The sequence below is a fragment of the Opisthocomus hoazin genome, chromosome 1, assembly GCF_030867145.1.
Source record: "Opisthocomus hoazin isolate bOpiHoa1 chromosome 1, bOpiHoa1.hap1, whole genome shotgun sequence".
Classification (NCBI taxonomy): domain Eukaryota; kingdom Metazoa; phylum Chordata; class Aves; order Opisthocomiformes; family Opisthocomidae; genus Opisthocomus; species Opisthocomus hoazin.
The window spans coordinates 79,766,129-79,792,585 of NC_134414.1; the positions used below are offsets into that span (position 1 = coordinate 79,766,129).

Sequence of the window (26,457 nt, forward strand, 5' to 3'; positions counted from 1 at the left end):
GCACATGGAGGCCAGGGACGTGATTCGAGACAGCCAGCATGGCTTCACCAAGGGCAAGTCCTGCCTCACCAACCTAGTGGCTTTCTATGATGGTGTAACAACAAGGGTGGACAAGGGAAAACCAATGGACGTCATCTATCTGGATTTTTGTAAAGCCTTTGACACGGTCCCCCACAACATCCTTCTCTCCAAATTGGAGAGCCATGGATTTGATGGGTGGACTGTTCAGTGGATAAGGAATTGGTTGGATGGTCGCAGCCAAAGGGTAGTGGTCAACGGCTCAATGTCCAGATGGAGACCAGTGACGAGTGGAGTCCCTCAGGGGTCCGTACTGGGACCGGTGCTGTTCAATATATTTATCAATGACATGGACAGCAACATCGAGTGTACCCTCAGCAAGTTTGCAGATGACACCAAGCTGAGTGGTACGGCTGAGACACCAGAAGGACGAGATGCCATCCAGAGGGACCTGGACAAGCTGGAGAGGTGGGCCTGTGTGATCCTCATGAGGTTCAACAAGGCCAAGTGCAAGGTCCTACACCTGGGTCGGGGTAATCCCCATTATCAATACAGGCTGGGGGATGAAAGGATTGAGAGCAGCCCTGCTGAGAGGGACTTGGGGGTACTGATAGACGAAAGGCTGGACATGAGCCGGCAATGTGCGCTGGCAGCCCAGAGGGCCAACCATGTCCTGGGCTGCATCAAGAGAAGCGTGGCCAGCAGGTCCAGAGAGGTGACTCTGCCCCTCTACTCTGCTCTGGTGAGACCTCACCTGGAGTACTGCGTTCAGCTCTGGAGCCCTCAGCACAAGAAGGACACGGAACTGTTGGAGCGGGTCCAAAGGAGGGCTACAAAAATGATCCGAGGGCTGGAGCACCACTCCTATGAGGACAGGCTGAGAGAGTTGGGCTTGTTCAGCCTGGAGAAGAGAAGGCTGCGGGGAGACCTGATTGCAGCATTTCAGTACTTAAAGGGAGCCTATAGGAAAGATGGGGACAATCTTTTTAGTAGAGACAGCAGTGACAGGACGAGGGGTAATGGTTTTAAACTGAAACAGGGTAGGTTTAGGCTGGATATAAGGAAGAAATTCTTTACAATGAGGGTTGTGAAACACTGGAATGGGTTGCCCAGAGAGGTAGTGGAGGCCCCATCCCTGGAAACATTGAAGACCAGGTTGGACAGGGCTCTGAGCAACCTGATCTAGTTAGCGGTGTCTCTGCTCGCTGCAGGGGGGTTAGACTAGATGACCTCTAGGGGTCCCTTCCGACCCAAAACTTTCTATGATTCTATGATTTCTATATTGGTGTTTCTGTGATACCTACCACAAAGAGTTCATACTGAACACTTTACAAACTAAACTAAATGGTTCTATGATTCTAATTACCATAATCAAGATAAGAAAAGGAAACATTTGAAAGAGACCACTTTGGTCAATGCACCTGCTGCCTTGCTACTGCAGGCACCAGATCAATCTCCCTCATAAACGTCCTCAGCTTCGTCTCAGAAGTAGTAACATATCACAGTCCTCCCTCCCTGCTCATACAGAAAGTGCCCCTCTGCGCTTCCCTGTCTAACTGGCATGAACAGTTTTCACTTCCAGCCTTCTCAAATTAGCTTGTCCTGTCTGCCAGATCTAAGGGTAGCCCTACACCTCCTCTCTTAGCGCAGGTCAGATCTAACTCTCCCTTCTTGAACATCCACGTAAAGACAGAGAGAACAGGAGGTTAACAAACTGAAGTGTGAGAAAACAGGAGACGAAACAGAGCACGAAAGAGTAACAGATATGCGCTACTCCATCACTATCACCTTTCATTTTGGCAGAAAGACGTGGCGGGGGGGGCTGTCTTTAGGTAGGGGAAGATAAGTTGCTTGTTGTCAAATTTGATGGAGCATTTGACTACAGTCACCTCTACTTTGCATGGACCTAATATAACTGCACCAATTGGCTCTCTGTAGCAGAACCAAGTAGTTTTCACTGCCAGTGCTGCTTTTCAGGTTTGCTCCAGCAGTGTCTGAAAGGGCTGAAAATTTTTCCGAACAGTGACTGCCACAGAGTATAAGCAAGACAAGACGACACAGCTGTTCTCTTGTGAAAACTAGCCTCAAAAGCAGTACAAGAGAGACAGAGAGCTTGCAAAAGGAAGGGGGAGGCAGGCAGGAAGACTGAAAAATAAAAAGCTGGTGTTCATTCTGTGACAAATTTGTATCCTCACAAGAAACGTCATACTGCCTTTGGAAGAGTGATATGCACATGAATTTTTAGCAAAGAATACATATTTGGATAATGCGTTGAGAGAAAATGGAGCTACAAGTCTGACTATTGTCTCAGGAAGCTTGTATTATTTGTGTCAAGAAAGCAAGGAAAATCCTCAATCCAAATAAAGTCTAGGCTGTCCCACACTTGCTCCTCTGTTAACCTTGAACACAGAGTATGCTATCATGGAAGAAAAAGACCAGCTTAGAATTAGTAAAGAAAATAAGGCAGAGAAAGGAACACTACAGACAGCGGAAAAGGAATAAAGAACAAAAAGCTGGAAGTTGTCCTTGTGTCATTTGAATCCTCTGGCCAGCCCTAGTCCTGTAACTCCACAAAGATACAGGTGAATGAAAAAGTACAGACATAGGCATAAGCATGAAAAAGATTCTTTCTGTGGAAAGACCTTTGGCTTGGAAAAACAGGAAACTGAGGGCCAACATGCGAGAGCGCTCTTAAAAAAATATCCCAAGCAGCACAGAAGAGACAACAAGTGGGAAATGGCTGTTCGTGGTCACTTTTAGTATAAGAACTGCCAGGCAACAGCCTGAGAGCAAACTCAAGAGATACTTCTTCATGCAGCACACAGCTTCACCGCAGACTCCTGACTATCGCATGTTATGAATGCCAAAACCTCACACAGCTTTGGAAAAAGGACTGGAGAAAGCAATGGGGGGAAAAAAAAAATACCTGTCAAGGGCCAGAAATGCACTAACATCCCACCATTTTTGTTTTACAGAAACACCTGATCATTGCTAGAGGCTGGCATGTTTCCTGGGAGAAAAATCCCCACAAGCCTCCCTTGTTTTCATACTCGGCCTCTGCACAGCTGCTGCCAGCATCAGGACACTGAATGAGGGGGCTTTGACCTGAACTGCAGTTCATATGCTCATGCCATTATCCAAAAGTTAGTTCTCTTTCTTTCCTGATTGACAGCAGGTGGATTAAAAACACCCTGAGATTACACTGCTAATGCCCATCTGCAGAGGTCCCCTCGCCCACCTCCCTGTTCCTTCTCCACAAACTGTTGTGCCCAAGTCTGGACACAGCTGTGCAGCTGCCCAGCACAAATGAAACTACATTTCCGAAAACTGTCAACTGCAATTATTAAATTGCTAAATCTTTTAATAGCAGCCTCCCTGTTTAATCTCAGTACATTATCAGATACAAAAAAAAAAAAAATTCAAAGTCCCAAGTAATTAAACATGTAATGTGTTTCAGTACTGCTGTGTGAATAGCTTTAGCCTTTGCACCAAACCTGCAGGGTTTCTGAACACTCAAACTCTTTTACAGCTTGTTGAAATAATCATGTTCAAGCATTCTTGGGAAAAGAGCTTCAAAAGGTACTGGATACAAGTTAATCTGACCAAACTACTAAATTTAAAAGAAAGACCCTTACACCTAGGCGGTGGTCAAATTAATAAAAGGCAAGTCATAGGTATTACATATTTCCTGGGAGCTCTACCTCCAACCTCTCGCCACCAAGCAAACTCTCTGATTTTCATCATGCTTATTTCACTTCCTTCCAGCCTTTAGTTGTTACTTTTCTCCCCTTTACACGCAGTTTTCATGCAAGGCATTACCTATCCAAGAGTCAAGAATTAAACTAGCAGCTCTCACAGAGCCCCTCACTGTGTACTCCTGTATTTGCACATGATAACCTGCACAGTTCAATGCAGAGAGAGTTCATCAATTCAAAGTTCATACTAACAGCAAGGCAGCAACAGGCATAATGAATGTGCTTAAGAACTGTAGAAGGGCTAGAAACTCCCTGTTCACTCTCCCAGCAAAAATACCAGTGGGCACTGTACAGCATGTGCAACACACATTAATTCTCTCCACACTGCTGTTTCCGACTGAAACCAAAGTAATTCTGCGATGAAATTGGACACACGGTACACATACTGCCTAAGATCTGGCTCCCTTTATCATCTCTTAAATTAATTATCCTGAATTAATCACTCCACAAGCTTGAGGATCAGCCTAACTCCATTCATGCGTACAGTTTTTAAACAGACAAGCAACAGTCCTACAGGATTCTGTTGGTGTCCTTTGGCATTCCACACTCGCTTCCCAAGCGTTGTGGTCTGCAGTACGGCAGTCCTTATAGCCAGGATGAACATGGACTGAACTGTTACAGTAGCTATTTAAAGTCTTTCATTAAAGCTGACAGGTGAAGGATCAGCATTTCATCAAGATTTTCTTTCAATATTATGCTTATATAATTCTTAATACATTGCACTGAGTATTCCATTATTGATCTCCAGATATGTCAACTGCACAGTAGCTTCCTCGGAAATACATTCAACTCTCCAGTGCAAACAGATTCATGTAACAGAAGTTTCTTGGCTAAAACTTAACCACAAAAAACCACTTTTTCTTTTTTTGTTTTGTTTTCACAGACAGAATCTTGGATCTAAAATGCAACATCATGGAACATGTCAGACGGGGAAAGCTCTCCAAGGATACAGTGAAAGATGAGAACAGGCTTCCTCCTCTTCCTACAGCTCAATATTCAGTATCACTTTACTGCCACTTCAGTGCTTTAACGAAAACTTGAGTAAAGGCTAAACACAACACAAATCCTAAAAACAGCATGCAAGCAGGAAGCCCAGAAATGCAAAGTCCCAAGCACTGCACCTTCCACTCATTCAAACTTTAGATCCTACCTTTCTCTTTCTATTTCCGTTACTCACTCTCCTGAAAGGCTGCACTGTAGTTGCAGTGAACACTGAGCTCTTCCTTTCTCCAGTAAACAATCCTTTCCTTCACATTAACACAGAATCAGAAGTATAATTTTATTTCCATCATCTCACAGTTGAGAATCCTGTTTACCAAAATATCTTCCTGATAGGCACTTTGCAGTATTTTTGGACACGCTTTATTTTTCAGCTTATCATAGCTAAGTCATTAAAATGTCAGAATTTGGATGCTGCAGTTACATTTGACTTCTGTTGTGGGTAAATAATAGGCTTTCATGCATTTGACTTACTTAGTAAAATGACTCATGTTGCTTCCTTTCAAGTAAAGAACTGGAAGTGGAAAACACACTAAATGAATGGAGATGGACTTGTCAGCATTTGCTAGGAAAGAAGTTGCAGGAGGACGGTAGAAGAACAGCTGCGAACAAAAGGCTGCCATGCTAACCTGTTAGTGGATCCATTGTAGCAGTAGTTTGGAAGGAAATCATAATTGAGTTCCCAAAAGACATGAAGAGTGATTCTTCCATAAGGGGCTGACACATTGTGATTGGCTTCTCTGAACATGGCATCAAAGCTGTCCAAGGTCATATATCTGCTCAGAAGCTTGTGAGTCATTTTGTTTATCTCTATCAAGCCATCCAGCTCCTACAAAAAACAAGAGGAAAGAAACTGAGCAGTACATTTAATAAACTGCAGAAACTCAACAAAGTACATAAATAGCCTTGATCGAACAGAAGACTAGAAAGCAGGCAAAATGAACAATTGAGTCTCCCCCAGTCTCTTGCTTTAATGATATGAGCTGGAAAGAATCAGTGCTCTTGGGATTGTTTTATAGCTATCTCCCACCAAAACCCTCTGAGACTTTAAGGGTGTTCATTAAAATCGGTCCACCCTGCAGATGGGTCTCAAACTGTCCAGTGGCTTTGTTTGGCTGTGCATCAAACTGCTGGTCATCTTCACATACAGTGCAGTGAGATTTAATTGCTCCATGTTTCAAAGGATTTTCAAACCTGTAAGTAACACTTACTTTAAGGAAAAAGAACCACTATGACTGTTATTAGAAAACTGATTCCAATCTGAGGGGAAAAAATAGCTCAATTTATTTATTTAGCCTGGAAAACACCAGAAATTATTTATTAGTTAAGCTATTAGTAACAGTTTCTCACTGAGGAAACCAAGCAGTTTTCAGCAGAAATGATTCTGCATTAAACAAAACAAAAATCAAAAAGGAGCATGCTGGAGTGACAACACCTTAGCCCTGCCACTTTCTAACTCAAAAAAGAGTGAGAACCTGTGACTTAATAAACACATCATCAGTGGCTTCTGTTCACCTAGCCACTAAGAAAATCCTTCACATAACAATGAAAACCTACATCTCAATAATTCAAAGATTATAACACCAAGCGCTGAAAAGTCAAAAGGCTCTGAGGCTTCAGTATTTAATTTTTCTTCAGTAAAGAATGAAATAAAATCAAGGTAGTTAACTGCATGACAAAATCTCACTGGTAAAAAACTTATTATGGAAAGACCAATGTAAACTTTCTTGCGCAACTTATTATTTTTTTCATTCCAGCAGAACTGAATGTGTCTGATATTTTTCTTGCTGACTACATATTTCCTTGTCAAATTCATGATGTCTGGAAATAAAATTTGGGCTTTTAGCGTTTTAATCAGGAAGCTAACTCAAAAAGACACCTCAATATTGCACAGATGCTCTTCTTCCACAGCACAAGTCAGATCTCATTCCTCCACAGAAAACATTGTTATTTTTGTCATGCTACAAAACCAAGCTGCCTGGGTAAATAAACTCATTTTGATTCTACCAGGCACAAGGGTGTTTCATTTTGGTCTGCAATTTATCTATAAGCGCAGACAGAAGTGGGCATTCACAGAATTTAAATCACAAGAATGCTCATTTTCCTTGTTTCCTCATAGTTCCTAGTATATGGCCTTCTCTACAGGTGATGTTGACACCTTACTCCCAAGGCCCTCGGTTGCAGCAGGGTTATTTTTTTCTGGGCAAGGAAGGAACAAGATTCTCAGTCTCAAGAGGACTTGGACTTGCACAGTCCCATGTATGGCAGCATACTCCAGAGTACCACGTGTCAGCTCAGGCCAAAGCACTGTTTGAACAGAGATAAAGGTCAAGGCATGGGGAGAAATAAATATCATAGCACATCAGAATTAACAAAGTCCACAATATACTTCAATGGCAACACTGGATTTGCCAGTATAATTTATTATGTAGCTGGAGGTGATTAGAAGAATGCCTTTTGCAAGACTAAGCTGCTTCTGTGGTTTTGTCAATCCAGGCTTAGTAGACCAGACAAGCTTCAACCATAGCATTGATGATTTCACACTTACAGAAAAATTAAAACAAAATATCAGAGGGAAAAGTTTTGTCTTATTTTTCTAATAAGACTGCTTAAACTATTTCCCATTTATATATATTTAATTAAGGTTTGCCTGTTAGTCATTCAGCTGCTTCTCCTTTCAGGAGTGACTGTAAAACTATTTGCTGAGAGAATACCTAGAGGACTTCTAGGAAAGGTGCAGAAAACATTTTTGCTTCTTCCATTAAAAAAACAAATACAGATCAGATTTTTTGGGGGGGAGGTTAAGGATAGATGCCTATCCTTCTTAATGCAACTAAAAGACATAGAAATTAAATTAAATTAAAACAAAACTAGCATCTAGACCCCAACTGCAGTGTTAGCACTCTGGGAAAAGTGCAACACAACACTCACCACAATGGAAGTCAAATCCTCACTTTCAAATCGACCAATTGCCAGTTCCATTGACCTGTACATGGCTGCTGAAATTCGCTGAGTGATCAGTCGGTTCAGGTCTATTGACCTACCAAGAAGCTAAAGACAAAAATTCTATGAAGCTTTGAATTGACAGGCAAATTACGAGACCAGCTGTACAAGGACTATGAGACTCCACAGATAACAGACTCGCACATGGTGAACTTGCATTCCAAACACAAAGAAACAAAGCAGATGGACAAAATTTATAAATTCATGAGCAACTGAGGTACTACAATTTACATCCTAATTCTCACAAAAAGAAGTAAAATCACATGTTGCATTTACATCTAAGTATTTATATCTGCGTTTTATGCTTCCATGACATTGTGCCGACAACATATTGAAAACGAGTGAAAGACATTACTAGGAAGACAACACTACCACAAGTGACATTCCTATTTGGCTTGTGTTTGCTTAACTGCAACAGACATTTGCATTAGAACAGGATCTTTTTTTTCTAATTTACTCCTTTGTATGACAAAAAAAGCTGATCTCAAATGTCAGTTATGCCACTTAGATGACAGAACATAAAGCACAGAAAGACTTCTATATACCTACATAAATCACCAGCACTGAAAATTGCCAAGCAACTCCATTACAGCAGAGTATGAGTTAACTCACTTGGACATGTCTCTGTTTCAGCAGTGTCTCGTAGCGGTTGGACTGTAGCAACTGAATGCTTGCTCCCTGATTCTTGCATTCTGAACGTAATCGTTTATCCAGAAGCAGGCTATTAAGAAAGGAAGAAAGCGCTTAAAGTGTATTAGACAGAAAAGCTGAGCAGAAGTCCATGAATAAAAGTTCTCATTACTGGAATAACTACCTGCCAGCCATTGCCTTGTAGTATGCAAATATTTGGTCTGCCAGCTTGTAGACAAATTGGTCAAAACAGAGGTTTACCTTGGGATGGAAAAAAATAGTGCATTTAGAGGTACTTAAAATTAAAAGAGGGGAGCTTATCCAAGACCTTCCACTGTTTAGCAAACATAATTAAGAAAGTTAATGCATCCAAATTTCCCAGTACAAGAGAAGATGACGTTCAGTTTTCAGCATTAATGTGAGGCATTTGGCACAGGTCTACAGGTTTCCTCACAATATACCACCCAACCAGTTACCCATCTGCTGGTCTTATAATAGGTCTTGGCCTTTAGCATCATTTTCGTATTCGGGTACAGACTATTTTTCTCCAGTAGGTAAGGTTACTTTACCTCTGCCTCAATCTCATCATAGAGGAACTGCTTCTTAAATTTAGTGAGTGCATAATGAGCACTGTCATTATAAAGGTCCAAAGAATACAGAACATACCTGAATGAAAAAGAATAAAAAAAAAAAAAGTTATATGTCTATAGAGATTACGATTCTTTTGCATGGTGCAATCAAGATGTTATAAGCCAGTCAATATTGTAATCTACATGTGGTTCATGCAAACAGGATAATTTTTTTTTTGTTTGAGTTTGCATGTAAAATGTCACAATTTCTCCTTTAAGAAAGTCTTTTGTTAGTTCAAGAAATCATATAAGTAAGTTTGCAGTCTGAAGCTTGTTTTCTAGATGTAGCTTTCCATCAAAATGGAACTATGCTTTTACCGCTACGCATTATATTTGACATCTTTGAGTAGTAAGGAAGGAGAACTCAGGGAACAACATATTTGGCTCATGCAATGATACTTATATGAAAGGTTTTGTCTTTCAGTTATTCACTTCAAAAAGAAAACTTCGAGAATCTGGAAATTGGCAAATGTAAGAGGAAAATTTTAAAAAGGTTTAGAATGCCTTCCCAGTGACTGCTTGCTAAAACCAATTAAAGTAGTAACATTATAATAAGAAATGGCAATCATCAAGAATAATTATTCAGTGGAAGAGCACAAGTAGGTCTTACTCCATCATTGATGCCTCTTTGGTCTCCAAAATATGGTCTGTCAGAATCCAAGGCATGGACATCTCAATGGGAAACTGGATTCTTCTGCCCATGGTCAGCTCTAAGAAGAATTCCCTGAACCACAGCTGGGACAGATCACAGCATTGCTGCAGGGTTTCTTTCAGAAGAAATAAGGAAGAATTACACTTCTTATAAAAATACATCAGGAACAACACAACTGTGATTCTGATGATGCAATATGAAACAAAAAAAGCAGGCGTGAGTCACTAGAGCTATACATAGGCCAAATATGTAAATCAAATTAAAAATGTAAAGCCCGTGACTTTTTCAAAAAGTTCTGAACGCCATGTTGGCCCCCAGAGTAGTGCCTTATTACAGAAAACAGTGTGGAAGTAGACCAGACTACCAGTTAAACAGAAAAACCATGTACACCAGTAAAGGGGGATTTCTAGTTTAATTTCTCAGTTGGGGGCTGAGAAAGCTACAGACTGAGTTTGGGAAGCAGCAGGTCAAAGAGACAAGAATGTACTGGATCCACCAGTACTATCTCTCCCTCCGGAGGACTGAATCGCTCCACACGTTCCTGTTGATTAGATGGGCACAAAATGACAGACAGACACATGAAGCGAGGGATTAAAACAAAAAAGTTTCTAAGGCCGTTGTCAAGGGTGCGGAGGTGTGCTTCCCATCGCTCCAGAAAACACTCGACACAAGCCTTCTTTTGCAGAAGGCCTGAGAACCAAAACGGGAATGAACTTTTTACATTCAGGTCTTCTGAAGACCTTTTGCAATGCTGTTCCCCAGCAGCTTTATGACTGACGTTAACAGGCTCCCCCTTCTCTGAGGGCAAAGGAGTCTGGCAGCGAAACAAAAATGAAAGACAACACAGCATGGTGATGACAAAGACTAGATACATTCAATGTCAGTAGGTGAATTCTTTAGGACAGCATGTTTCCGATTACAATTAACTGAATAGTAAGAGTAGTGAAATGACATCAAATTTACCACAACAGAGAATTTGTTTCCTCTGTACTTAAAACAAAAAAATCCCTAAAACCCCCAAAACACAAAAACTACTTCCTTTTAAAATTTCAGTGTGTATAGGCTTATCTGTCCCTTGTTTATATAAATATGTACATTAAAAAAAAGGAGAGGTAACAATATGAAATTTGACGCATTATAAACAAACGTACAACAAGTCAAAATAAAAATCCCACCACAATACTGAATATCACGTTTGGACAGACCGAGGCTTTTGATAAATAAACCAAAGGTAAGTTGGCTTAGGCAATCGGAAACATTTTCCAGGTCGTGTTAGAGGTGTTAGGACATGCTAAGCTGGACACTGATCATCTACATATCTTACCACTGAAATTTATCAAATGAGTGTAGAAGAAAGACTCGCGATGGAATTTTTCTATGTCCAATATGGTGGGCCCCTCAAGGCTACTTCTCAAGGTTTTCTTGGAACCACTTTTGTCAGCAATGAGGGACTCTAACATAGTTCTCACCATGTAAAGCTGTATCATTAAAGGAAACAATTGTGGTGGAAAAGGGGGGAAAAAAGGAAAATACACACGGTACATTAGTTGAGCAACACTGAGAATTACTATCAGTAATCGACTGCTCCACTTCAAATTGAAAACTGGCACTGTGTGGGTAAAAGCCTTTCAGGCGAGAGGAACAGATGCCACGCTAGCCTACGCACCAGCACAAATGCCTACCCATGCCAAGGGGACCTCCACTGACACTTAGCAGCAGACCATTTGCAGTGGAACAGTTCACATCACCACAAAAGTAAAAGTAATAAGTAATGTCTTACCACCAAAGTTTAAAAGAGGCGGATAGATGTAGGACTGCCTCAGAAACTTGTGTGTCACATGCAATAGCTTTTCCAGTCCCAGAGACTTGAGCTGCTTCAACAGCTCGGCAGAGTTTAAGGACTCTGTCATAGTGCGAACCATGTAGAGCTAAAAACCAACAGACAGGGGCAGGCAGGGGAGAGAGAATCCGTTAATAACAACACATGGGTAAATAAGGAAGGGGAAACAGAAGCAGAATAAATGTGTTAGTTTGTTAAAAATGAAAAGCAGCACAGTAAGCATGCAGAGGAGGACATACAGAAAGGTTCCTTCAATCAGAGTAATCACTGCAATCTGGTGCTCCCTCAAGAGAACAGAGAAGTTCCCGTTCATGTCAGAGGATGCTCAGAGAGCCATTAGCATCCCAAATGATTTTGCAAAGACTTCCAAGTATTACCAATTAATACACAGCCATTGAAGAACTGCATGAAACTGAGACAAACCTATCTAAAAATCAATATATTTGACCTCCCTTCCTCCTGTCAGCTGAGACAAGTGTGCCAGCCCAAGAGCAGAAAAAGCAGACAGAACCATGTACTCTGAACAGCCTGGTGCAGCCAGTGAAACAAAGCCCTTACCAAGCACAGGAGAAGCACCCTGGTGGTGATATTTCATTTTTTTCCACCCAGAAAATTAGAAATCAAAAGATTTTTTTTCCAATTCCCAAAACAAAACCTTTACTAAACCCATCTTAGCACAATTTCAGCAACTTATTACCCAAGATTATCATCCATACATTGCTCTCTTCCCCATAGATTAAAATATTCTATTTCCAAACAACAGTTGCCTTCAACTTTTCACGCCAAGTGCTCAGTACCTCATTTTCTCAGATGAGCTACAAATACCAGACCATATATTCTCAACAAGCATATAGGTATGGGATTTCAATGACTATCACAGAAAACACTTGAAAAACATACAGAAATATGCTACAAATGCTAATTTGTAGCAGCAAATTAAACAGATTTTAGGGAGCAGTTTTATCATTCATTACTGAACAGTAAGAGGGATCTTGTCAGAAGTAAAAATACTCTCCCATATTTTACAGTCAATCATTTATATTTTAAATATATTTTAGAACTACATAAGACATCATACTGGGATTTAATAAAAAACATCATAATATGGTTTAACAAAAAAAAAAAAAAATCCACCAGCCATACCAGAGATCAGAGTCAGTCACGAAATAACTCAAATAGTTCAAAAACGTTATTTAGATAACATTAGGAGCTCAGTGAGAAAATATTTCTTCCCAGTAAGGCAAATTAAAGAGATTGAACACTTGGAAAAATTATGCATCAGAGTAGAAAGTGACAGCAACCCAGACAGAGAATATTGGTTAAGTATATATAGTTTTGTAAATATAAAACTAATCATAGTATATTTTGAACATTTAAAAACAAAAAAAAAGCACCCTGCAATTTTTAAATAGTTCAGGCCAGAGAGAAAACATTTCATGCAATAATTGTTCACAGGAAAATACCTGAGTGCTGGAGGGTCCCACTGCACGCCTTGGGACCTTGATGTCAAAACCGCTTTTGGGGTCCTTCTCTCCCCTTAGAGCTGGGTCATTGAACGGCTCATGACCAGCTTCCCAGTCACACACTGTCTTTCTGATGGCCTGCAAAACACTGGACACAGTTCACATACTTCAGACCGGTGTGCATCCAAGTGCATTGACAAAATCATTTTACTTTTAAGCACTCTCCACAAGCACAGAAACTTTGCAACAGTGTTCCGGAGTCTGGGCTAACTCAGAGCAACCACAAGGGATTTTGCCAACAACTCCAAGAATGCCACATCCACGAAACAATCGCTCAGCACTGTTTATCAGGGACAAACAGAAAGGATATATAATATTAAGAATAGTCCAGAGCCCTTATCCTCTGTCAGAAAAAAGCTGACCTCTGAAAATGGTTCCCCAGAGACAGAAGTCACTTGTCCAGAATTCACCTTTGAGATCCTTTGCAAGCACATCAAGCTATTTTGTTCTCTTAAACCACAAAAAGCAGATTACTCAATCAAACTAAAGAGACACAATTCAGGCTTGAAATCCAAAGAAACAGTAAAATTCCTGTTTCCAGCAGAGCTCCAGAATTCAGCTGGAATTTATACTAAACAGCCTCATACTTCTACCACCAAATGCGGAACCGGACTTCAGATACATGTCAGAAACACAGCCTGCAATATACCGTGGTGTGATGAATGATCAAGCAAATGTTTCCTCCCAGTTCCGAGCATGTATGAAAGTAATAGTTCCCTATGTCATGAAAGTCACTGGGACAAAAAGACTCTCCCTGCAAAACTTGGTAATTCGGAGTATTCTGTTTATTTTTAGCTTCTGATTTGTGGCAGTCAGAGCATCTAGCAACAGCCTAATTAGCCAAAGACTTTCACCTCCAAGAGGTCTGCAATGAAAAGTGGGAGTAAACAAATAGTAAACCAGTCAAGATTAAAAGCAAACAATTAGGGACAAAACATAAGGTCGGGAACTGCTACCAATAAGTGTGGGCAGACCAAGCACTTGGAAGAGAAGTGTAAGTCTAACAAGCCCAAAGCAGTAGAAGCTGAGAAAGAAGGCAGGATGCTAACAGGGCAGAGACAAGACCATGGGGTGGAGTGTAAACATGAGAGACAAGCAGAGGGAACACTGGAACCATAAGGAAGGTGGACAGTAACACCTTTCTTCAAAATAAAAATACTAGTCTTGTGCTCAGTATTACAGTACTTATCTTTCTTCAAAATAAAAATAAACTACAGGCAACACAAGACTTCCTCGGTAGTGCTAAGTGGCTCAAGACAGCCCGGACTCTTACTGTAGCCATGTTGGCAACCATTCATTTTTGACTCCAGACTTCTTCAACTTCCAATAGATATTCAACTAAGCTAACTTTAAGTACCACACACACTAGTAGGGGAGCACAGACTCAGAGGTGCAAAATTCAACAGCTGTGCAATTCTGCAACAAATTTAGTTAAGATTTGGGAGAAAGAATACAGGAGAAGATGAAAAGAAGAATGTTACCTCTGAATGACATTTTTCTTCTTTTTAATGGCTTGTCTTAACGGCTCCCTAAGTGTGACCTGGGCAAAGTCTTGAAGAGCTGCATAAATGGTATGGCGAATGGCATGATTGAAGACACTTTCCATCCTTCCCATCAGCACCTGAAGACCTTTGATCATAGCAATCACCTGGGGAAAAAAAAAAAGTGTATTTTTTCTATTTTGTTTGTATAATTGTTCAAAAAGACTTTTTTGAAATACAGAAAATGATAAAAGGGGAATTAACAACTTTCAAAATATAAAGGATGATTTTCCTGCACTGCTCCTACAGACTGAATGAAGGAAAACATGCTCTTTCAGAGTCAACCCAGGGCATGCTGCCTTTTTGCATTGGGCACAGAAAATGCTTATAGAGAATGTTCTCCTTTGTATAGAATTAATCTCTGGAAAATCCCCATTAAAAAAAAGATTTATCTTACCTCAACCAAAGCAAACTTCTCCTCACTCGTGTAATTGTATCTTGTTGCTCTTTCATACTCTTCTGCATTGTCAGGACAATCTTTATTAGAATATTTGTCAGTTGGGTGTACCAGCTTCCACGAATACTGCAGTTCACACAGCAGAATAGGGAGAAAAAAGATGGGGGGGGGCGGGGAAAAAAGGCCTGAGAAACACAAGACACAGCTGGACACAAATAACATGTTTTGAGAAGTACTCCAGTGTTTTCAAGAATATCTGAAAAATAATATTTTGTACTATTCTCAAAATCTGCATAAATTCTGAAACTACTATCTAGTGGAAATGACAAACAATAATTTGCCTCACAAGTTTTCTTGAAAGCCAGTGATCCTGCATTAGCTCAAAAAATGCAGTTCAGACTCGGAAGGTAATGAACTTCAGGGTATTTTTTACTGAGCAAATGCCAGCATCAGCAAAAGGTTCTTCTCCACTTCAAGCACGAGAAACACAGAGAGACCTCAGTGCATAACAAAAAAATCCATCAGACCCATACACCAAAAGAGGAGCTTCCAACTTGGCCGAATATTCACATTTAGTATTCAAAAGACAACTGGAAACCTACACAGTTCGGGGTGTGGGGTTTTTTTTGTTTACTAGGCTTAAAGGTATGGAAATAGCAGTATTAATCTGTGACAATATCATCTGCACAACACGCATTTCTCTCAAATACTGCCTTTTCAGTCACTGCAAACACAGCTCAAAATGTTCCTGAGCAGCATTAGGCTGATTTAACCTCCATCGGGGTACATTTAGTGAAAAATCCTAGTCACATTCAAATACAATTGTCTCACAGTTTGTCTGCCTGATATAATCTTTGCATAAGTGTTAGATTACAGAGCAATACAAATTTGCCTACTATAATGGATTAATATTTCCACCAATTTACCTATGGCAAAGAATAGCATCACACCTTGCAACCTAAGTGCTACAAAGAGGATACTGGGGAAATTATTAAATAAAGATGAAGTATTTTGTGGGCATTAAGTTCACAGGGTTAAGTTGGACATCAAACATGCGCTGAAACTTTTTACCTGAACATGATGCATATAACAAGGTTCATGGACACTGAGTGACAGGTTTGTAAGTAGGATACTCCAGATCAGAATAAATTCTCAGTAGGAAGACAGAGAGAAGGTGAACACGAACTTACATAAGAAGTACTTAAGGGAATCCACACAAATCAGAAAGACAAAGAGAAGCTGTGATAATAGGCAAAAAACCCTGCTGTGGTCCTCAGAGAAAAAGTTTGCTCTGGAACTGGGGGGATAAAAACAGAGCTAAGAATGAGAGACTTTCTACAGAGATACAATAAAATAGGAAGATTGTCACTGTGATGAGAGAGCACGAATGCAGCAATTTGCAATGACAGAAATAAAGGGAGCAAGTCTGGGAGTTGCAGAGGCCAGAAATAGATGACTACCCTCTCTTAAAAAGGAGAAAAGGGAACAAGATTTTCACCATAAAATACACTGTTGATTTAAATAGCAGTATGATAATACAGGAAAAAGCATGACTCATCTACCGGCTTTTAAAAGAAGCAGTTAAAAATACAGAAGAGAAAGAAAACTGGGTCTCTAGCTATTCACGCCGTGCAAATGGCTTGATGCTCCCTCAGACATCAGAGGCAGAGGAGGAGCAAGGCTGGCTTCTCTCACACATTGCGTCATCTATTTCAGCCCTTCCTAGAGCACGCTTTGGTGTGGGTACGACATGCAGCTTTTATCTACGTGTCTGCAGCATGAAAAAAAGACTCCTGCGTCCTCCTCCTCAATCTCTGCCTTACGCAGTTACACAGTTTCTTACTGGAAAAAATACAGTCACTTTTCTAACTGGCACCTGGTTTTGTAATAAACTATTAAAATACAAAGAAGCAACTCTGCAGGTTCTTTATTTCCTCTCCCTCATCTTCTCTCAAATTTTCCTGTCCCCACTTTTACTTTGCTTTTCACTGAAATCCTAATCTAAAGCCAATGGGACCCTTTCCATTCATTTTTGTGTCTTTGGTTAAGACCTTACATGCTTCAGTTTACTAAGTGATGACGTCTAAACAGAGCCAGTAGAAGCTGTTCTATCACCTCCTGTGTGACTGCATGTTGGTATGGATATTTCTAACAGAATATAATTTCAAACAACGTTTAGAGGAAAATAATGAAGTCTAGTCTACAAAACGTACGTTTTAAGAGCAACATAAAAGCATCCGGTCCGGGCTCACAGATGCTCACCTATCCATTAAATGTAACAACTTGAATGTACTGTATGAGATTGTACATGCTACTGGATCTTCAAAGCAACACTATTACTCCTAGCCTCTGAGAATTACATGTGTCTTCCTCCGAGAATGTGGTTTGGAGCAGGAGGAGAAAAGGCAGGGAAGGAAGAAGGCAGAGGGGAATCAAGGGAACAAAATACACATTTTTCATTCCATTAAAGCAAAGCCTATCCAGCCTCACCAAGCCACCTCTTTTTCATGTGATTTTATTCCCCAGGTAACATACCACTTCCATGACATGTGCACTCCACTGGGAGAGCAGCTGCAGGCCTTGGAGAGAGAGATCAAAGAGCTTCCGATACTCCGCGTCTGTTTTTTGAGCTTCCTGTCGACCAGACCCAGTCACCACCTAGGACATTATTAAATAACAGCAAAAAAAACCCAAACCCATATCAGAACATGCTGTATCCAGCATCCATAGCCAAATTTCTACACAGATTTCTTTTAAGGGTTAAAACAGCATCACGTACTAACACCTGCACTGATATCAGCTTTTTCTTCCAGAGACTTACAATAGTTAAACTTCATACATTTTGGTCAAGTGATAGAAACCACTGATATCCCTAATCACCAAAATATTGTTGCAGAAGAATTCAAGACAATACTCGTATGTATTTTAGATATATGTTACAGGTGCTATATATGTATACACGTGTGTATACGTGTGCATTTTCATTTATTTTTTTTAGCCAATCTCTTAACTTTTAGTTTCTTTAGAGTAAGGGCTAGACAACCTATTCCAAATGAGACATGTCAAAAGTTCTAGGATATATATCCTAGACAGACAGATAGATAAGCAGAAGAATACTGCAGTTTATATGATGGATCATTATTATTTTAAATTTAATTAGTGTAAATCTCATGCAGAGACTGGGTACCAACCCTGCAGCCAGCTCTTCTTGACTCAGGTGATCAAGCTCTGTCATTTACCTAGCCTGAGGTTTACCTGCTCTTCAGATACTTAACAAAAACTGTTAATTGGTGATGTCAAATTTGCATGAATAGCTCTAATCCCACACACCTCACTGTTGCTGTAACGAGCAAGTTCTGATATGAAACGCATATGGTCTTCTCTGATTTGGATCATCTGCTCACATATATTGTACTGGGGACTGCTGCTGGAAGACGTGCATGTCCATCTGTTTCAATAGACAAAAAAACCCCACCTAAATCAGTTTAGGCAATAAACAGTACAACTGATACTGCCAAGAAAGAACCACAGTGCATGACTTGTTAAAAAAAAAACACCTCTTCCCTCTCCTCTGTTTGAGGCTTTTCCTCCCCTCACACCTCTACCTCTGACTCTGCACAATCTATTAGTGATGGATTGCCCTTCAAAGTTGAAACAGCACTTTTTCCAACTCTTAAAAAAACATCTTTTTTCTTTCTTTTCCTATATTTTTTTTAAAGGCTGATGCTATGAAATACAAACCAGCACCTCTCTTCAGGAGCATACACTTAGGGGGAGGACCGAAAAGTATTGAAAGGCAAGGCAGAAGTATAGGTATAGGCTGCAGAATACATCTGGCTACCTTCAGACTGTTTTCTGGTATTCTTGTTTAACTATGAAGAGCCTAGAGTATGCTCCCAACCTTAAAAAAAAGGCATTATTAAATACTATCAACATGTTATCAAAAGGGACACAAAAGACATGCTACCAAGAATGTCATGTTAAGTAGCCTCATATTTTTAGTAGCTCAGTAGGCCCACTGCTGTTGATTTTCTCTTAGCAATTACATGCAGGTTACAAGTTTTTTCTGCAGGAATTAAAATGCCAAGCACTACATTCTAAATTCATGTAACTGCATGGAGGGAAGGTCTTGGAGGAGCATGGAAACATTCACTAAAACAAAGCAATAACCATAAACCATGGAACCATTTATGTAAAAACTGGCTGCATTTTCCAGCCATTTTGCTGTGCTGCACCCCTAGCCAAAAAAAGAAAAAAAGAAAAAAAAAAAAAGAGGGGGAAGACAAGCTAAGTTGCTGCTCCATATACAATATACACATGCCTATTTACCCATGCACCACTACTGCTCACCTTGCTTAGTAAAATCCTTCATTTCTTTTAAAGAAAGTTTCATATTTAAAGGAAAAAATAAAAATGAAATTAGTGTAAGACAAAATTCATTTTCTCCAACCCAGGTGATATGTCACAGATGCAAGAATAAGCTCAGCAGCATAGAAAAGTCTTTAAACAACTTGTTTCTTTAGTTGTATCTGTTACATGAAGTACGTTAATACTGAAATACCCACATCAAAAGTAGACCAAATAACTACCACAGACTAAACAGATGATTATGAAAATATACTCCAAGGGTCTGACTTGTCCCAACCCAGACGCTCCCCTCTCTGTTTCCTTCTCCCCCTTACCTGGATTTATTTTCTTCATAATGGGCACTGGTCTTAATGTATCTTGCAAGTTCAATCTGCATGTCGCCAAATAGTGGGACAACCTGCAACTGCTGTAAGCAGGGAAAAAAATCAGATAGGATAAATTATTAAACACAAATCTTACTGCAAAGAAACCATTATTTACCCATACTATAGTCCAAAGTGATCTTTATTCTGTTTAATTATATTTAAAATGCAAGGGGAATTACCTTTAAAATCACATATTAAGGTCACATCTTAAACCAACCTTAAAGAACTTGTCTATCTTGGCTAAATTTATCCTTTTCTTTGCATCCAGCTTATAGATGTTACTGACGCTTCCATCCATCAGGTACAATCCAAAGCCCATAACCTGAAAAAGAGAAGAACAAACCTCTGCGCAAAAGGACCTCAGATGTAAAAAACTGCTGCAGTAAGACCATTCTTCATATCACTAAAAAAAGTAGTATCTTAAAAACACAGTCCTGAAACACCAGCCCTCCTTCAAGCATATTCTGTTTTCAAATACATACATTTCTGTAGTGTCCTTTTATTATGTGTATATTAGTAGCTTTTACATTAACATCAGCCTGAGCAGTTATCCTTAAAAGATGCTACTTGTTTGTATAAAGGTTTAGCATGCAAAAAATCTCACTGAAATTAGAGTCTGGCTATTTTTAGACAGGTTTTTTTTCCACTCAATTTTATTAAAATTCTGTATGTGCAAACTGTTCTGTAACAGAATTTTGGTCTAACATCTCTGAGCTATTCCTTTTTATGGCTTTCAGTGTATCTCTGAATTATACACACAAGAGCTCAGAAGCATCCAAAAAAAAAAATCTAATTACATTTTGTCCAAGTTATTTATTAACATAAAGCTGTAATTCAGTATTTACAATAGCAGGAGCTGACCATCAGCCACTTCATGTGTTGTAAGCACGCATTTACCGAACACAAGGCCTAAATATGAACAACACATTGGACACCCCTGCAGACAGAACACAAATGTTCTACAGTACATGTATTGTTTCAGGATGCTTCCATTTGGTCCCAAAAACCAGAGCTCTTCAGAAGTTTAAACACTGATTCAAAATATTTTTCATGAGGCAAATTTTCAGTTCTTACTCTATACCTTTTCTTCCGCTGCAAGACATGCAGTTAGTAAGATCAACCACACTTCATATTGCCCAGCACTCTCTTATTACATGTACATATTCCAGCTACCTAAACTTACCTACTTACTAACCCTAATTTTAAGCTACTTGTTCCCTGAAATCTTTGATACACAGTCTCACCTCCAAAAGCTTTTTTTACAAACTTGCCATGCATCTGAAAATAAAACACCGGAGTTCCTTTCTGTTGTCATACTTCATAGAAACACAGTTCCATAGAAATGGTTTCCTAGCAAGGCTGCAGTTCAGTTGGGTCAACTTCAACTTATGAAAACCAAAAATGGACTAGAAACTTTCTAAATAGATTTAGCATGCAATATAATAAAAATACAAGGGGGGGGAATAATTTGAGTTACTTGGTTGATCTGGTTCATTTTAAAAAAAAAAAGGCAAAACAAAAAAAAAAAAAGGGAATTCAGACATCTGTGTACTGCCTGATCAATTACTTTCTAATTTTGTACCAGAAAGAAACTTACTTTCAAAAGCATATGTTTCTCACTGGGCGTTAGATACATTTTGTTCTCGTAGTAGTCCACACACAAATTTACAATATCTGCAAGCAGTTCTTCATAGCCAACTATCACCTCCAACTGCTGCTGTAAAGACTGGAAAATAAAGAAGAAAAGGTTATTAGTCAACTAGTTATACTCCCTGGGGAACGGTTACTACCAAACTGGAAGAGTTTTATTGTAATAGTTTTGTAAAGCATTAGGTATTTTGCAGAAAGACAATTAAAGCTTACTTGTGTTATCTTGTTGTGGTTGGCAAGGAACATGGAGAGGTTCTGGGATTCTTGAATGGACTGAGGATCTGCCATTTTCCGCAGGAACTGAGCAGCTCTTTGAAGACAGAATAAAAAACAGTAATTCCTTTCAACAGGACTTCTTGTAAACCAAATCTGTCTCTGCTCAACAGACACACTCGTCTCCAAATCTACCAGGGGAACCGTAAGTTGTCAAAACATCTTCAACTGCCAGGACAATTGTGTATCAGTCACTGCTCATTCAGGATTGTCACCCCCAGTGCATCTCCCACCTCCAAACTCCTGAATCAAGCAGAAAGAGAACCTGGCAGACGCAGCCAGCACTTTCTTGCCACAGCGTTATAGAATTGAGTTATCCAAACACAGGCTATGACTTGACAAATCTGTGTCAAGAGCCTGTTTCATAAAAGATAAAGGGAAGGCTTTTTAATAAAATAGCTGAAAGGAAAGGTGAAAGTTCACTATAAGAGAGATATGGACTTCATTTATTGCAAATGAACTGTTTTCCAATCCCAGCTTCCCCGCTGCACCCTAATTAAAACACGCAATCCAACCCAACTTGAAAACCGCTGGGTGTGTCCCTCAATGAAGGAGGGCAGCAGCAGCTCTATAGACCCAAGCCACACACCAACCCAGGAAAAGGCAGCCCTCCAGGAAACAGGGTTTGTCCTCCAGAAGCACACCTCCAAAGAAAAAAACCACAAACCAGCAAGTTTCAGAGGTCCCCAGGCACAACAACTACAAAAGGCAACTACTGGTAGAGGTAGAAATTAAATGTCATGTAAGTGGAAGCAGCATACATAAAATGGGCTAGGCATTGCCTGAATGGTTTTCTTTATGAAAAACCACAGATGCTACAGCTGGCATAAAGATGGTCTTCACTTGCTGCTCTGACCACCTTGTTCAACAAAAGATACCCAACACCATCTGGCAGCTCAAGCACAAAACTTGGCCACTGATATCCCACCCTCCTCCCCTCCCTGCTACACCTGCAGTCACAAGGACCTTGAATGGCAAAGTTGAAATGTGTTAAGAACAAGCATAACAACTCTCAGCTACAAATGTCAAAAGTGGATGCCAAAAACAGAACAGGACAGGACAGAAGAGAACAGGACAGGATAGGAGACGACAGAAGAGAAGTGGCACAAGTGACCAGAAAGCTGGTTTTCTCTCAGACTTCAAAAGAAAAGCTTCATTGAGCAAAGTATATTCATTATGTTTAGCATACAGCAAGACAAAGTATTTGACAGCTTGACATTGAAAGGCATAAGAACCTTTTGCTGCTGGAAGACCAGAACAAAGAAAATAGATCTACTCAACTGCCTAACTGCAGTCAACACACCTCTAGTCCCAAAGTCACCTGTCCCACCCGTGAAGGGACTATTTTTTAAGAAAAAGCTGTCAGAAAAGAAGCAACTGCTGCCATCTCGTGGGAGGCCTCTACCCTGGCAGCAGAAACCTGGGTCCTGTTGCTCCCTGCCGCTTACCGCTTGTATGCTGAATGGTCGTTCTTCACACTGCACTTCATATTTTTCAGCTCATCCAATACTGCAAACATGTTGATGAATTTGCCCAGCGTGATCAGGTATGCTTCAGACACAAAGTCCTTCCTCCTTTCTGCATGGCACAAACGTCTCACCTCCCCGCAAAACCGTTCAATTGCATTTCTCTAATGGGCAGAAAAAAAGAAGAAATGGGGAGTAAAAGCTATGGCATTTCCAGAAAAAAAAGTTTCATCATGTAACTGGAGCTGGTCCAATGAAAAGTGCCACTGAAGCAGAAAAATGTTTAAATCGTGCAAGGCTAATAAGGCATCAGCACAGACTTTCCAGCTCCATCTCTGTGTCCTTGCTGTGTGCTACAAGTGTCACCAGTGATTTTTGCCACAGAGCTTGCCTGGCACAAGGGGCAAGGTGATTCTTTGCAGAGTAAATTTTGTAAAAGTTTAAAATCCCTTTGAAACAAGTGATTCCATCTTCTTTAGTGAGAAAGTGTATATGCATTGAAAGGCAGATCATAGGTCTATTCTCTTACAACAAAAAAGCCCCACAGCACACTGATTAATAGCCGTACATGTCAACTCACAAAATCACCCTGCCACATGTTTATTGGAGGGTTTACTTCCAAGCGCACATCAGGGCCATTTGAAATAGAGACTACAAGTGCAAAAAATGACAGCAATTTCAAATGCAAAGAGGAATCTGTTCTGAGTTCAGAGCACTAGTCTCCTTGAACAAAAGGAGATTGTTTGTAGTCAGTGAGATCCGCCAGTTGGGGAAGATGTCAGGAAATATTACATTTCATTCAGTCTCTTCTTCCTGTGTGCGCCGGGGCTTGGGGGCTGTAGCTGCTCTGGCTCCCTCCGAATAATGCCTGCAACCATCCTCAGGCCATTGAACCAGAGGGCGAGCTGCCAGCGCAGAGGAGAAAGCAAGACACACAGCTGTTCTCCAGCGCCCGCGTCGCTCGGGTGGCTGGCGGGTCAGAACAACTGTGTTAGCTTGCCTCAGTTACGAATTTCCATGGCAAAGTCACACCTGCTGCTCTGCTGTCCAGACTTGTGGATCCCTCACCCTCCAACAAAAGGCTTCTGTGCCAAGACGCTTTTATGTATACACATGAAACACACTAGATTTCTATCTCCTTTCTTCCTAAAGTGCCCAGAACTGTCCCCATGTGCTATGTAGGGACCATATCCAATTACTTTCGATTTTATGCTGAAAGTCTTAATGGAGATGACCTTCACTTTTTAAGATAGGCATTAGAAATTCTACCCTTCTGCGAGACAATATGAGATTTTTTTTATTTTCCAAAGATAATGACTAGGTGAAATATCTGAGCACACAATACCAAGCATATAAAATAGGACTATAAAAATATAAGCCTACTGACAAATTTTGTTTCCATTCCTTTTACCTGAAAATACATAAAATTCATCAGTTTTGTGACTTCTGGCTCCAGAACTTCCACAGTTTTCTCATAAATTTCTACTCTGTTAGGCTGCTCGTTGCACTTGACCTGAGGACAATTAAAGAGATCATTACACTTGGGACTTTTCCTGATAAAGCCTCAGAAACTAATATGCCCAGTGACAACTTGAGAAAATGTATTACCATCCTAAATAGACAAACTCAGGGCATAAATTCCTGTTTGGTAATTTTATGCTGGTCTTCTGAGATTAACTCTGTGTGTTTAAAAAAAAAAAAAAATTCTTAAATTTTTCCATTACCTCACAGCAAATAATTTAGTTTTCAAACACCTCTATATGGTTAAGACAATATTCTTTTCACATTATTAAGCCACTTGCTGAAAGCCATGCACTAAAATAGGGCCAAAACCAGAAATTAAAACAGATTACTTGATTTCCACTCTAGGTATTTAAACCACAGGATAAGCCTTCCTTGCATTTCAGTACAAAAATAATTGCATTACAAACTCCTTATCAAGCAGGCAGGTGTGAGCTCATGGTTATAATTTTGGTCAGTTTTCTGATACATCTTAATATTCTTCCCACCCCTGTACAATCATTCCCAGATACTTGAGGCTGCCTGTAGACTTCTCACCTATTCACAGGGCTTTAATTTCCATACAGATCAATAAAACACTGCGTAGCTCTGACATTCAGAAAATTACTACCTAGGGCATCTAGAAACTTAAGGTTTAACCTGAATTGTAATTATTACATGCTATGCCACCTGTTAAACCTGTTCTGAATTTAAGTATAAAGTTGGGGGGTCCACTCTCTTGAATGAAATTAATTAAATTTTTACTTCAAACAGATCTGACAATCAAAGATTTTCCTTCTAGAGCACATTACCCCTATACTACTCTTGAATGAGTCAATAAGATTAACATAAAACCCACGAGGTATTGCTATAGCTCCCTTATTTAAGTAAAAAAAAAAAAAAAGACACCAACTGGTCCCCAAGTGCTAAAAGATGCTATGGCACGCCCAGCTTGCCTGCTCAGGAGTCAGAGTAGACCACATTTCATAGCTCCTTCATAAAGCTGTATCTGTGCAACTCCACACCAAATCAAGACAGAAGTTCACATGATGCATGACAGTTTAATTTTCATTCTTTACCTGAGGAATGGCTCTTGAGCAGCTTCTCCATGTGTATAACATGACTGCATATTCCTGACCCTCTTCTAGCATTTCATTCTGTAAGAAAGACACTCAGCATAAGCAGGTTTTCTAATACAAAAGGGTTAATTCCACTTGTCTTCCATCATTCCAAGACCTTGTACAAACAAACCTATTTCTCTTATCAGAATGTATATGTACAAACACAAATATATTGCAAGCTGAATGATACGTCATACTGTATGTATGTAAAATATTACCATAAATCATAGGCTCAGCTGGCATATTACACGTATTAGAGCTGACCAGCTACTGATGTCCAGCTTGCCTATAAACCAATAGCTAAAAAAAAAATTCATTTATTCTCAGTCATCTGTTTTAGCACCCAACCTAAATCTGAGAGAATTCACATCATCATCTTCACACCACGTAAGCCAACAAACACCTACCAGCTCACTAATCAACAACTGCAGCAATTATGCCTACCTAATGACAAAAGTTATCATCTCCCCAGATCAGACTGGGTTTTGTTCTTTCTTCCCCAAACTAAAGACACTGTGATCTATAAATAAAATTCTAATGGGGGTGGGGGGGGTGTTTCTTCTTAAACAGAGGTGGAATGGTCAAGGACAAAAAAGTCAGTACATGCAGAGCAATATCCTTCTTAACAAGTCAAAAGAGAGGGCCTACAACTTCCAAACATTCAAAACAGATTGAGGAGTCACCAGATAATTTTAGGAGTAGACTGGTGTAAATTTACATGCATTTC

The 26,457-nt window shown here is 40.0% G+C and overlaps 1 protein-coding gene across 3 annotated transcripts in view; it reads right to left on the reverse strand.

The window, feature by feature from the left end:
• Positions 1-26,457, reverse strand: part of CYFIP1 (cytoplasmic FMR1 interacting protein 1) — an 80,160-nt gene that overhangs the window by 34,073 nt on the left and 19,630 nt on the right. For 2 of the 3 annotated variants that reach the window (XM_075427366.1, XM_075427356.1), the window contains exons 4-22: positions 25,689-25,766; positions 24,521-24,622; positions 23,092-23,273; positions 21,584-21,680; positions 21,318-21,446; positions 19,938-20,042; positions 19,670-19,761; positions 18,318-18,435; positions 17,523-17,645; positions 14,988-15,113; positions 14,531-14,697; positions 12,990-13,137; positions 11,011-11,164; positions 9,645-9,801; positions 8,975-9,071; positions 8,590-8,666; positions 8,388-8,496; positions 7,704-7,823; positions 5,402-5,601 (exon numbers count right to left, since the gene is read on the reverse strand). In XM_075427366.1, the coding sequence (XP_075283481.1) occupies positions 5,402-5,601; positions 7,704-7,823; positions 8,388-8,496; positions 8,590-8,666; positions 8,975-9,071; positions 9,645-9,801; positions 11,011-11,164; positions 12,990-13,137; positions 14,531-14,697; positions 14,988-15,113; positions 17,523-17,645; positions 18,318-18,435; positions 19,670-19,761; positions 19,938-20,042; positions 21,318-21,446; positions 21,584-21,680; positions 23,092-23,273; positions 24,521-24,622; positions 25,689-25,766 (2,381 nt within the window). Of the gene's footprint in view, positions 1-5,401; positions 5,602-7,703; positions 7,824-8,387; positions 8,497-8,589; positions 8,667-8,974; positions 9,072-9,644; positions 9,802-11,010; positions 11,165-11,466; positions 11,615-12,989; positions 13,138-14,530; positions 14,698-14,987; positions 15,114-17,522; positions 17,646-18,317; positions 18,436-19,669; positions 19,762-19,937; positions 20,043-21,317; positions 21,447-21,583; positions 21,681-23,091; positions 23,274-24,520; positions 24,623-25,688; positions 25,767-26,457 lie in introns of all 3 variants that reach the window. The other variant, XM_075427373.1, reaches the window with a different exon arrangement.